At 37.6% G+C, this 14,026-nt stretch overlaps 2 protein-coding genes across 2 annotated transcripts in view; both read left to right on the forward strand.

Moving 5' to 3' along the window:
* Window positions 1–14,026, forward strand: part of sowahab (sosondowah ankyrin repeat domain family member Ab) — a 394,094-nt gene that overhangs the window by 196,648 nt on the left and 183,420 nt on the right. The gene's annotated exons all lie outside the window — the stretch shown is intronic.
* LOC307171326 (solute carrier family 4 member 11-like) overlaps window positions 1,493–14,026 on the forward strand; it is a 28,981-nt gene continuing 16,447 nt past the window's right edge. The window contains exons 1-8 of the mRNA XM_079892875.1: window positions 1,493–1,668; window positions 7,210–7,257; window positions 8,698–8,741; window positions 9,231–9,450; window positions 9,612–9,693; window positions 10,978–11,101; window positions 11,258–11,461; window positions 13,869–13,953. Of these exons, the coding sequence (XP_079749001.1) occupies window positions 1,632–1,668; window positions 7,210–7,257; window positions 8,698–8,741; window positions 9,231–9,450; window positions 9,612–9,693; window positions 10,978–11,101; window positions 11,258–11,461; window positions 13,869–13,953 (844 nt within the window). The 5' untranslated portion in view covers window positions 1,493–1,631. The remainder of the gene's footprint in view (window positions 1,669–7,209; window positions 7,258–8,697; window positions 8,742–9,230; window positions 9,451–9,611; window positions 9,694–10,977; window positions 11,102–11,257; window positions 11,462–13,868; window positions 13,954–14,026) is intronic.

Below are 14,026 nucleotides of genomic sequence, written 5' to 3' on the forward strand. Positions count from 1 at the left end.
CCTAAAGATTGCGTAGTAGTACCTTATGTGTGCCTTATGGACATATTAATATCTTTTGAAAGGGTGCCAGCCCAGTGGAAGCTTTTTTTTTTTTGAGAATGAACTGTTGTTTTCTCAAGAAAGGATCCAGTACACACGCTAATAATGCATCTGCATATGTCTGTGCAACCATGCTATGTTAATCATATATGCTATAAGTCTTGAAATAATGTGATGAATTGTTGGTTGAGTCATGTTTATGAATTGTCCACAAAGTTTCTCCTGCCTCTGCTGTGTGTTGCCCTCTAGCAGCAGCCAGAGGCATAACTCACTGTGATGCTTCATACCTGAGGCCTGTATAATTAATACGCCCACCAACAACTTTTACTACCATGAGGCCTGTTTTTCTGGCATAATTTTAGTGGCATTCAATCTGCTTAGGAGTCACTAACATTTAACTCACAAACATTTAACAGAGCGCCAAAGGTGTTTTGTGAAAGCACCTCTTTGATATGAGTTTACAAGGCATCTAACCTCTACAAAAATAATTAGCAGGAATGCCATGAATGATTACGTTGTTCTAAAGGAATTCAATGGAAAAGCACACGAATGAGGGTGGGGTGAACATCAAGGTTTTATTTATTTGTTTATTAAGTTCAGAAAAGGCACAAAAGTTGTAATGCTGCATTGGCTTTAGCTTATTAAAAAAAAGCCCTCAATTCAGTAAACTCGGATTCAGTCAACTTTCTTCTCCTGTTGAGGGTCAGTCAAAACAAAATTTCACTTTTCTAGTTTATCATGTGTTTTTGCCAGGCAATGTCATTAGATATCTTTCTGTCACAATTATACAATATATGAGCACAGTAATATATTTAATATGCTTAAACTTTGCAGTATGTATTACTCCAAGTGTGCAGTTCTATTATTAAAGGGATATTCTTCAGTTATTCAATAGGTGTGTTGTGTAAATTTGTTAAATTGAGCATATTAGCATTATTACTGATATGATGCTGGGTTAATTTCTCAGTGGACTGGTAGTATGATCTTGGGTGTAAATTTTAATCATCCTTCCACTTTGCCACCACTTATCCTGCATTAATTTTAATTCATATCAGCTCTCAAATGTAAGTCTACTAGGTGGAGAGAAAATTGTTTAATTCATGAAAGTTAGTTAATAGTCAGACGTTTTAAATATTCTCCAGGCAGACCCAGTGCAGGGCTCAATTTGTAGTAGATTTCTTAATCTGTATGAACCTTTCTTGTCAATTGTGTTTATGGGCAAAGTAATGTGCCTAAATAACACATTTCTGTTATATAATAAAAAAAATAAAAAAAAATGTTTATGTGTTATAGTCTCTCTCTCTCTCTCTCTCTCTCTCTCTCTCTCTCTCTCTCTCTCTCTCTCTCTCTCTCTCTCTCTCTCTCTATATATATATATATATAATGATAAATAATATCTTGCTGTCAGTTGTGTTGGGTTTCAGTTTTGTCTAGTGTCTGTGAAAGGCACAGGGACCCAGAGGAAGAGCAAACCCTCCCTGTTTCATGTGCTTGCTGATGTGTGGAGGTGTAAAAGTATGGTTTTGAAGCAGAGAGTAGACTTTTTATTTGAAACCATGATGGGTTGATCGGCTATACTTCTGAGGAAAAAGATGGAAAGCAAAGAAGTGCTGAATTTTGTGCCAAACGGTAAGTTCAGCTGTGTTTAGTCAACTAAATCAGTGGGGATAGAGACCTGTAAGTGGAGTTTTGGTCACTTGTGAATTAGTTTGTCTCCTTATCAGGGTAATTTACAGAATCACTTGTTGTATTTGCTTAGACTGGAAGATTACAAGGAAATACTTCTCTTGTTTTAATCTTGCCAATTTTGAAGGACTGTGAAAATGTTTCCTATTCAAATGTCATAATCAACACTGCATATAGGACACATGCATTTTTAAGTCAGCAGTTTTACTCTAACGTACTACTGAAAACATTTTTGAGTATATTAAAATGAAAAATTATATTTTTTTTCTCTCTCTAAGAGGATTATCTACTAAGAGTTTTTTAGAGTTTTTGTGTGTGTGTGTGTGTGTGTGTGTGTGTGTGTGTGTGTGTGCGTGCGTGTGTGTGCGTGCGTGTGTGTGTGTGTGTGTGTGTGTGTGTGTGTGTGTGTGTCAAAACTCATGTTACTTATAATATTCAATATTGCAGTGCAAAAACCGGTATAAGAATGAGTCAGGATTCAGCTGGTAATGAAAAGCCAGCTGAAGATGTAAGAGCAAATGTAAAGCAAATATGATGATCCGTCTGTGTTAGATAAACATGATTGCATTGAATCACTCTAAAACATACTGAATAAAAAAAAAAAATGCCAGAGAAACCCTCTCACACCAAGCATCATTGTCTCTTTGACATGGCAGACGCCAGAGATACAATATAATTATTATTATTATAATAATTATTATTATAGAAGTTTAAAGCTCTATAAAATTCTGAAACATCAAAACTCTTAAAAGTTCAAAAGAGGTAATTAAAGAGATGCAACAATCTATACTTTTAAAATGAAATGATTATAATGAATAAATGTATAAATGTTTAAAAAAAATTCTAGGGGAAAGAATTTTTTTATATTATACGATTCAATATTTTCCAATCTGGTCTGTCCTTAAAAAGTTCACTCAAAAATGAAAATTCTGTCATCATTTACTCACCTTCATGTCGTTCCAAACCCCTAAGACATTCGTTCAATTTCGAAACGCAAATGAAGATATTTTAATGAAATCTGAGAGATTTCTGTCCCTCCATTGACAGCTACTCAACTGACACTTTGAAGAGATTGTAAAACTAATCCATTTGAATTGTACAGTTTAGTCCACATTTTCTGAAGAGACATGATCACTTTATATGCTGAACAGATTGAATTTAAGCTTTTATTTACATATAAACATTGATCAGTCTGATGTTTGAGAAAATATAAGGGGACACTAACTTGATAAATTATTTTACTGTTTTAACCATTTACTGCATTTTAGATGGCAATACTAATTATATTCCTTTTTATCTTGTGTGACAGTGAAAATGCCATGTCACCTCGACAACACGAACATAAACGGAGCGCTCAACCATACTTGCTTGACGCGCAAGAACAAACCTCATTGGTTCTTGCTTAATCTCAAACGTGCTGCGAATGAACCTCATTGGTTCTCGTACATCACGCAACAATGCTTTAGCTTCTGTTTACCGTAACTGATACTGTATGTGCTTTGATGAATGTTTATATGTGAATGCAATGCATTTTTTAATTTTTGGTGAACTAACTCTTTGAGGAACTCAAATCTGCCATCAGGTCTCAGAGAGAGTTAAAACAACTATTTTAGGGTCAGTGCCAGTTTACTGTAGTTCCTGCTTAAGGTACAAACCTTTTCATGGAACTATTATTCCTGTCAGCACCAGAGGACTGCACAGTCAGCAACAGGAAGTCAGCGAGCCTGCTAACAGGAAGTCTAGTGAGGCAAGCAGCAGAGAAAAGATGTCCATTGAGAGGGAATGTGTCTAGCATTGTAAGCAAAATATGATTACATGCTTTACATAAGGGGAAATTAAAACATATCACATTTGCCGAAGATTTTGATTAGCTGCTCGGCATTCCAAGTGTGCAGATATTAACATCACTGGAACTTTTCAGTGTTTTAATCACTCCACTTGTCTGTGTTTGTTTGTTCCAGACAGTCTGTCCATTAGTGCTCGGGATTTTTCTGTGAGTTAAAATTGATATACCACTAGGTGGCGACAAGTTACTGTCTTTTTCAGTGAGTCATTTGAATCATGCAAGCGCAACAGTCAAACACGCCTGTCTATGTCGCTTGTCACACGCTTGTCGTGCAATAACAGACTGCTAGGTGGCACAATTAAAGAATCGAAATTGAGCATGGCAGGGAGCCGTGTAAAAATATAAATAAATTATGCATGGTTCTTTTCTAAGTATGGACATGGACAAGTTTGTGAAAGGACTGCTAATGCCTAGTAAAGATAAAGCAGCCAGTGAATCTACATCAATAGTCACAACGCGAGCGCCGCAAAATGACGCAACAAAAGCATATACACTCACCTAAAGGATTATTAGGAACACCATACTAATACTGTGTTTGACCCCCTTTCACCTTCAGAACTGCCTTAATTCTACGTGGCATTGATTCAACAAGGTGCTGAAAGCATTCTTTAGAAATGTTGGCCCATATTGATAGGATCGCATCTTGCAGTTGATGGAGATTTGTGGGATGCACATCCAGGGCACGAAGCTCCCGTTCCACCACATCCCAAAGATGCTCTATTGGGTTGAGATCTGGTGACTGTAGGGGCCATTTTAGTACAGTGAACTCATGTTCAAGAAACCAATTTGAAATGATTCGAGCTTTGTGACATGGTGCATTATCCTGCTGGAAGTAGCCATCAGAGGATGGGTACATGGTGGTCATAAAGGGATGGACATGGTCAGAAACAATGCTCAGGTAGGCCGTGGCATTTAAACGATGCCCAATTGGCACTAAGGGGCCTAAAGTGTGCCAAGAAAACATCCCCCACACCATTACACCACCACCACCAGCCTGCACAGTGGTAACAAGGCATGATGGATCCATGTTCTCATTCTGTTTACGCCAAATTCTGACTCTACCATCTGCATGTCTCAACAGAAATCGAGACTCATCAGACCAGGCAACATTTTTCCAGTCTTCAACTGTCCAATTTTGGTGAGCTCGTGCAAATTGTAGCCTCTTTTTCCTATTTGTAGTGGAGATGAGTGGTACCCGGTGGGGTCTTCTGCTGTTGTAGCCCATCCGCCTCAAGGTTGTGTGTGTTGTGGCTTCACAAATGCTTTGCTGCATACCTCGGTTGTAACGAGTGGTTATTTCAGTCAAAGTTGCTCTTCTATCAGCTTGAATCAGTCGGCCCATTCTCCTCTGACTCCTTGTAGCATCAACAAGGCATTTTCGCTCACAGGACTACTGCCGCATACTGGATGTTTTTCCCTTTTCACACCATTCTTTGTAAACCCTAGAAATGGTTGTGCGTGAAAATCCCAGTAACTGAGCAGATTGTGAAATACTCAGACCGGCCCGTCTGGCACCAACAACCATGCCACGCTCAAAATTGCTTAAATCACCTTTATTTCCCATTCTGACATTCAGTTTGGAGTTCAGGAGATTGTCTTGACCAGGACCACACCCCTAAATGCATTGAAGCAACTGCCATGTGATTGGTTGATTAGATAATTGCATTAATGAGAAATTGAACAGGTGTTCCTAATAATCCTTTAGGTGAGTGTAGAACCCATTATAATCAGTGCTGCTGTCTACACTGAGTGCAGCACGACACAACAAATCTGCAACAACTTCTGACACAGAGGACACATGGATTTTCAGCATTCACTTTGTCGCGTCTAGTGTGAACAGCCTGAATTAAGCTGTTGTGGCGCGACTGTCGAATCTGGTGTAAACACAGTGAAAAGACAAGAAAATATGACGAGACACATCTCACACTCGGATTTACCAGTACAACTGTGGGTAATGAAGAGAAACCACAGTGTGTTGTGTTGCGTGTCTCAAAATATTCGCTTCTGACCAATAACATTTTGGAGTGGTGCAAGCTAAGAAAACAAAGGCTTTTCCTTACTTAGTTACATGTTTGCCTGTTAAATATTTGCTTATCAAATCAAATTTCACACTCGCAAGAGTAATCAGCTGTGATTAGCAGGGCATTGTGTCACAACACAAGTCTTTTTCATGTGATATTGCGTTATTTTCTTTGGCGGCATGCTGCAGATGCTGAGGACTGAGCTTAAGTTGTGTTGAACACAGAACATTGCTTTAAGGGATCCATTAAGGACTCACAGAAATGGTTTTGTCACGTACAGTGTGTATGTCCAGTCAGTACAGGACTCGTGTGACCTGAGGGCTGATGAGGTCCTGAAGTGAGACAAGAAATGACAATCTTTCGTCTAATCCCAGATGTCACATGTCCAGACTGTAGTGCAAACCAATCCACAAGGGAGGAATTTCCATTCTCAGACACTCTCTCAAAAGAAAATACCTAGTTTTGCAGTAGACCAGTATTTAGCAAGCATACATAGAAGACCAAATGATATTTTGACACAAAGATATAAATGAATCAATTTGTCCAAGCCAGCAGGGTTGAAAGGGCAGCGATTCGCCTTAGGGCTCAAAGCACTACAGTGTTTTGAGGCCCATCTAGTGTGAGGAGTGTTGTAACAAAGCAAGTTGTCTGCTAAATTAAAGATGACGGGATGATGGTGGAGCTGCGGTCATTGCAGATAGCAACACGATGTGCTAAGAATATCCTACAGCCTGTGATAACATTTCTGTGCAGAAAATAACCTCTTTATCCCATCCACCCTGAAGAAAATACGTGACGGCTCTGAGCCTTCCATGCATGACGCCATCAGGGCTGGTGTAAATTGGATACATTTCAAAGATGGGAAATTTCCATTAAATCCCAGTCTCTTTGATGGCCTGGAATAAGTGTGTGCAGCTGAGGTTAAAGTAAGAGTAAGAGTCAGGATCCTGAATTTATAATAGTGACTCATGACTGCTCTTCGCTCTATTGCCCCTCTTCAGTGCCATAATAAGGCTCATTTACAACTTTTCATTCATTGATTATGTACTGACAGTAGAAGCAGTTGCATTGAATTTTCCCCTCACATTTTCATTACTGTAAAGCATCCAAGTGCAATAATATAATTTTCCCCCATTGAATTCCTTCAATGGTGATTCTCATTAGATTGTCATTATATATATATATATATATATATATATATATATATATATATATATATATATATTAACTAATTAATAATCTTTAATTTGGTAATTGCTGCAAATTCACATGAGCAATTAGCAAACAACAACGATCCAATCACTTCCCAATGGACAGAATCAAGTCCCACCCAATGTTTTTTTCTCGTTCGAGAAGCCGTTTCACTGGTATGCATATCACAATAAGGAAGAAAGACAATTTCATGCTGACTTTAGTTTTGTTTATGCAAAAAAAAAAAAACAACAACAACATTTTCTATATATCTGTCTATCTGTCTGTCTCTCTGTCTGTATATCCGTCTGGCTATCCATCTATTTGTGGTAAGTGTTGTAATTCTTCCTCTGACCACCTTGACATTTGTGAAGAAACTTATTTGTATGAAGATGAAGGCTCAGTTGAGACCTGTTTCCTCCACAGACACTCCATCTGGGCATACAAAAAATGGCCACCTCTTCCAAGGGATGGGTGAGAAATAAACATTATATTTTTTTCTATGTTCCTATGCATCTTTTTTCAAATAAAATTACGTGTGCCCCGTTTAGTTAGCAAGTTTTCTGTTAAATGAAAGACAAACAAAACAGGTTGGGGAGGGCTGAAGATGAGATTGGGGCTGATGTGTTAAATATTGAACTGAATTGATCGTACAAGCATAAGTTTATAAAAAAATAACCGGCTCAAATTCACCGTATCACATTAAGTAAATACCATCAAAACCGGAGACTGCGAGTAAACAGACTTCACAGCGTATCACCCCAACTATAAAACAAACAGCTGCAGCCTGCACAAACTCGTTTTATCCCTCAGAATATCATGTAGTTTACCTCATCTCATGATTCTACTCTTCCATGCAAAGAAAGAATTTATTGGGGCGGCTATGGTTATATTGCTCCGTGTGCCTGGTTTTGGGCAGGTTTTTATTAGGGCATGGGAGCCTTCTGTGGCTTTAACAGATGGTATATATATTTTTGAGGGGGGTGGATCTGCAGTCACATACCATAAATAGTGTTAAAAAAATATCTCTATGCTTGAAATGAAAATTAGCATGATTCATTGAACAGGAAGTGAACACCTCTCAGCCTCTATACAAACGCACTGTGCTATATTTCATCTACAACCGCTGTAAAAGGTCACGTCAGACTGAGTTAGGCAGGGAAATGAGATTATAATAATCATCTTAAAGCTAAGAAAGGCCTACTTAAGGAGCTCTATTGTGACATGTTGATGTCTCAGAGCTGTGAGATGCCGCGGAGAAGAGAGCCAGAGGAAACAAGAGACACTCACGATCGCAACAGACAGCAGTCACTATTCAGCCGACCATCTCAGGTCAGAGCGTGTGATGCATCTGAGCGTTTGTTTAGATCTGTGTGGTGCGGTTCAGATATGATATGTGGGTGGGTTAGATGAGATTCTCTTTGAGACTACTTCAAAAATCTCAAAAAATCCTTGTGATGGTAGCCTGAGGTATAGATGGATCCCACTAGTATCAACAGTCAGCAGCAGCTCTACCTCCTACACATTTTGAACACCTATCAAAAATGATCTCTGTTCACTTCGGCCTTAAAAACAATCAGTATTGTTTTCATATTTTGTCTGATGTGTTTGCGGCATTGGGGAAGCAGGCTGTGCCAGGTCTTATTCCTAAGTGACTGCGGTGTCAGGGTTCAGGGATCACAATGCACTTCTGATGTGTCTGTGCTGCAGACTTGGAGACTCTTTGACTATTTATAACCAGGGAGACATAATACAAAGGGTTCAGGGCTCCAAGATAATGAAGGAAAACATTTCTTCTGGGAGGCCTGGCTCAGTGGTCTGTCCTTCATACTCATACATCCATGTAACAGCACAAGGGTTTTAACAATTTATCATTTCTTTTCTTTTCTTCCTCTCCTTTCTACCTATGAATAGATACCAACGTTTCAGGATTTGGCCTTCTACATACAGCAAGAAGAGTAAGCCATTCTTACTGAAGCTGTTTTATAATTAAAATCTGTTGTTTAATTGATATGTTTATGGCCAGGAAGCCTCACAGTTCAATTTGATTTTCATTTCATTTTCATTTTTCTCTTTTTTATGATCTGAAGTTATGAGGAGGGATTCAGTAAATGTACACCCATTTTAACATTTTAGAATAATTACGATTTTTTTATGTTTATGAAAGTCTCTTGATCATATTTTGATCCAAACCAGCAGAATGATTTTTGAAGAATCATTTGACACTGAAGACTGGAGTAATCACAGGAATAAATTACATTTGAAATTATATTCAAATAAAACCGTTGTTTCAATAGTTACTAACATACAAAAGCACTACTGTTCTTCAATGTCATGGGTTTGCTTTGAATAAAAAGCTTTGTCAAATCTTTAACTGACTGATTAAAAAGAACCGGATCTAAAGGATGATTTGTGATGACCTTATGAATTGTTCTTTCCTGTTTCAGTATGTGAAGCTGATGAATTTCCAGGAGGAGTTGAGAGCTGACCGGGATCTGGATGGGTTTTTGGCTCAGGCCAGCATCCTACTGGACGAGAAGGCAGCCTCCCTGGATGAAGTACTGCGCAAAATGCTGGACCATGTGGCCACGGATGGGCCGGGCAGCTGCAATGCGGAGGAGGTCATGAGTGCTCTGTTCACAGATGCTGGAGGACAGGATGTCAATGGTAAGCAGCGGGCTGCTCACCCCAAATGCCACAGGTCGTCTAGTCTAGCAATCTAGAAATCCAGGGCAGCCCCTCTGAGTATTTGGTTAATGGAAGACCCACTGTCTTTAAAAACAGGGAATGTTTTTTACAGTTTCTCTCTCTTTCTGTGTCTTTTCAAGTTCACCTTTTGACCGAGACTATTCAGGGTGTGACAGCGACAGCCACTGGAGTTCACTACCAGCAGTCCTGGCTCTGTGTTCTGTATGTAGCACTTTAATATTAATAAGTACTTTATATATATATATTTCTTCTTTTTTTCTTCAACCTTTTTAAACATAACCATAACTAGTGGTCCACCGGTAAATATTTGTAATCAGTGGCTGATGCCAATTTTTAAAGCATACTTTAAATATCTAACACCTTTTTCAGATCAAGAATCCTGCGCTAATTTTTAAGCTTATAGCCTTAAATATATATTGCAGTATTAATACATTTATATACTTTCTCGATTCTTTCTGATGCTTATATTGCAAAGCCATTCAAATTACAAAATCATTGTACTTTGCTCTTTTAAATTTTCATAATCCAATTCATTTATTAATAATTGAATCATTTTAAATAATGCAGTTAAATTAATTAATTATGAGGTACAATTAAACATTTAGCTTAACGTATAAAAATTTGCATTGATTTGAATTTAGTATTTTACTTTTTAAATGCATTTTTATTTTTCACTTTTTTTTTTTTTTTTTGAGATACCTGATCTGGCTCGTGGCCAATATAATGCTGTTTTGTATATGCTAAAGTTTATGTATCCTATTTATGGTAGGCAATTGCAACTGAGATGCACACAAAATATTTATTTAACACAGTATTCCTTATTTGTTCCTATTTTTGGTCTCCTACAATAGGTTTACATGCACCCAAGGTCAAAAACAGTGTCTCATAATATACATTGCAGCATAACCTATTTTCTCACAGTGTCCGAAACAGTGAACCTACTCTGCTCTGATTGGTCAGATGGCCCAGTCTGTAATGATTGGTCCACTGTTTACAGTGGGTTGGAAACCAAAAACCCGTTACCATATCTGAATTTCAGCTCTAGATCTTTCTCAGCACTTCATACACAACTTCATACAAACAGTAACTATGGCGTCAGTTTTACCGTATCAGTTCCAGCTCGAGTCCTCATCATTTCGAAGTGCTGCAAAGTGGATTTGCTTTCACCGCATTGAAAACCGCGTCTTCTCGACATGTCGACAACACAAACCAAACTCTTCCAGGCCTCAGCTACAACTACAGTGTTTGAGGGTCAGAGTAGATGCTGTTCACGAGCAGCCAATAGGATAGTGGCAGGAAGTAAGACTGGAATTACTCACAACTCGTTTGAGGTAGTTCAGAATCGGTTCTTTCTTTTGGGAGGCGACTCCATTTATTGGGCACTTTAATCTTTACAGACCTTTTACATTCACAAACGGCTATATAACAAACTGCATGAAAGATATATATATGGCTGATGAAAAGTGTGTGGCCTTCTATATTCAGCTGTAACATGAAGACTCTTCAGAAACGACATGTTTGCATTACCCGTCTGGAGCGGCCACAGAACTGGGGTGTTAACTGCTGTGAGGTCCGCTATGTCATCCTCATCCTGGCACCGCCTCGAACAGTAAGCCGTTCCGTTCATCTTCCAATCACAACCTAAAGTGACAAAAACACAAATTTAAATTATAACTGTTGTCTCCTAATTTGCAGTTGTTTCAAACTGTGCAAGTTTTTACACTATTTAAGATTCTTTAGTTTTTTCTTCTTTCTTGCCCTGCAGAAAAGTACAAAGACTGCCATAGAGCTCGGTCGTACTTTTGCCACCTTGTTCTCAGACGTCTCATTTAGACAGAAACTCCTGGAAACTAAGACCCAGGAGGACTTCAAGCAGGAGCTGGTGATTCAAAGGCAGCAGCTCTCCACTGCCATCCAAAAGCCCTCGGTGGAGGAAGAGACCGACCCACACAGCAACAAACCACTCAAGGTCTGAATCTGAGAGAGGCTCAGGGGCATGTAAATGGCTTCACCAACCAATTATCTGCTCAGTCTGCCTGCTAACTTAATGTTCAGTTTTCTCTGTGGGTCATTAAGTGCACTCCTCACACGTACAGTCCACCCTCACATTATGCTAAACCTTGACCAAACCTGGGTGTATGTGTCCCCCACACCAACCACAAAACACCCTATCGCCCAACAGCCGTACTGCAGATTCATTTGAAGAGCTTTTGAGTAAAGATTTAGATCTTCCCAAACACACAAACCTCTGTTCTGCAGTGGATAAGACACATGCCTTTGGTGTGAGAGACCCGGGTTCGAATCCACTGTGAGACACCAATGTGTCCCTGAGCAAGACACTTAACCCCTAGTTGCTCCAGAGGCGTGCGACCTCTGACATGTATAGCAATTGTAAGTCGCTTTGGATAAAAGCGTCAGCTAAAATGAATAAATGTAAATGTTCTGATTATAGTAATGGATTAATAAGAGTTACAATATGATTTCCAATAAATAATATTAAATACATTTTTTATTTTATTTTATTACAAATTTTAGCCCATTGATCAAGCTCAATCTTCATCCCTGTATCTTAAGAAAAAATATGATCAAGAAAATAATTTTCTTGAATTTATGGTATACATTAATTATGGACACATGTCGGGTTCCATAGACAAAATGATTTCCATACTGTACATTCTGTATATTCTATTCCCTAAACATACCCATCACATAAAACTTTCTGAATTTTTACATTTTCAAAAAACATCACTTAGTATGATAGCTGTTTTCCTCATAGGGATCAAACATGTGCCCACAAGGACAAGGATTGCCATCTTTGTGGGGATATTTTGTCCCTATAATGTAGGGTACCTGACATAATTAATAACACTTTTTGGTAACACTTTATTTTAGTGTCCTTGTTACATATGTTACATGTACTTACCATAGTAATAACTATAAATTATGCATAATTACATGCAACTAATCCTCATCCAAATCCTAATCCTACCCTAACCCTATAAGTGCATGTACTCAGTACTTAAATATATAATTACACTGTAACAAATGACACCTTAAAATAAAGTGTAACCCACTTTTTTAATTTACACATTAATAATTTAAACATACACTAATGTTTAAACGTTTGGAGTCAGTATAAGATTGTTTTAAAGATATTATACTTTTATTCAGTAAGGATGCAATAAACCGATCAAAAATAATAGTACAGACTAGACATTTATAATGTTACAAAATATTTGTATTTCAAATAAAAGCTGGACATTTAAACTTTCAATTCATCAAAGATTTCAGAAAAAAATGCATCATGGTTTCCACTAAACTTTCAAGCAGCACAACTGTTTTCAACATTAATGATCATAAGCAACATGTCTTGAGAAGCAAATCATCATATTATAATGATTTTTGAAGGATCATGTGACACTGAAGACTGGAGTAATGCTGCTGAAAATTCAGCTTTTAAATCACAGGAATAAATTACATTTTAAAATATATTCAAACAGTTGGTTTAAATTGTAATATTATTTCACAATATTACTGTTTATACTGTATTTTTTTATCAAATAAATGCAGCTTATGTGAACATAAGAGACTTTCAAAAACATTGAAAAATCTTACAGACCACAAGCATTTGGAAGGTGTTGTTATTTTATTATTGCTGGAAAATAACAAAATCATAAATCAGCGTTTTTAGTTCATTTCCATAATCACAGTCCACTTGCTTGAACTGCTCAGAAATTCTGGTCAGGAAAATTGCGAACACAGTCAAGTGGATTGATATAAACAGTGAGAAATCCTAGTGCTGTTATACTAAATATGTACAACACCACTTGGCCAATCAGATTAGATTTCCGACAACTTCTGTAACTGATATTTTGCTTAACCTCCTGAAGTTGATGAAGCATTGAAGCATTTTCTAAATGTTAAGAACCTTCCTGGTGCTTGGTTGGTTGAAAAATGACTACATTTTCCCGTTTCACAGCCTACCCTTTTTATAGAACATGCACTATGCTGAAATGTTCGCATTCTGTGACTTAGATTATTCACACATTCCCTTGAATGTAATTATTTTAAAGGTTCAATAAACAATATTCCATTTTATTTATTTTCCTACTGCGTAATAAGAGACAGTTACCATTTTGATAACAAATATATTCAAGGATTTTACAACTTTCCATCTTGTGATAGCAATCACCATAAAATTCAGTAGAGATTCTTGTAAATCTCACATAAGTATAGGACATTACACTTATTTTTATGGTTTTGTTTTTTAAGCATTTAAGATTCTATGAGTTCTGCTATATAATGCATAAAAAAAAATAAAAAAAAAATAAACATTATAATGATTTTTTCTCCTCCAAATCTCCTTTTGTACCCAGGTAAAAGATTTCTTTAGAGCAGGTCGTGGCATTTATGAGGACTTGTGCCGCAGGCTTCCACTGTACCTGTCCGACTTCACAGATGGCGAGTCTCAGTTTTCCTCAAGTCACTGCTTGACTTCACTTTTACTAAAAATAACAGAAATCTCTGTTGCTCA

This window comes from Squalius cephalus (assembly GCF_949319135.1).
Source record: "Squalius cephalus genome assembly, chromosome: 14".
Taxonomy (NCBI): Eukaryota; Metazoa; Chordata; class Actinopteri; order Cypriniformes; family Leuciscidae; genus Squalius; species Squalius cephalus.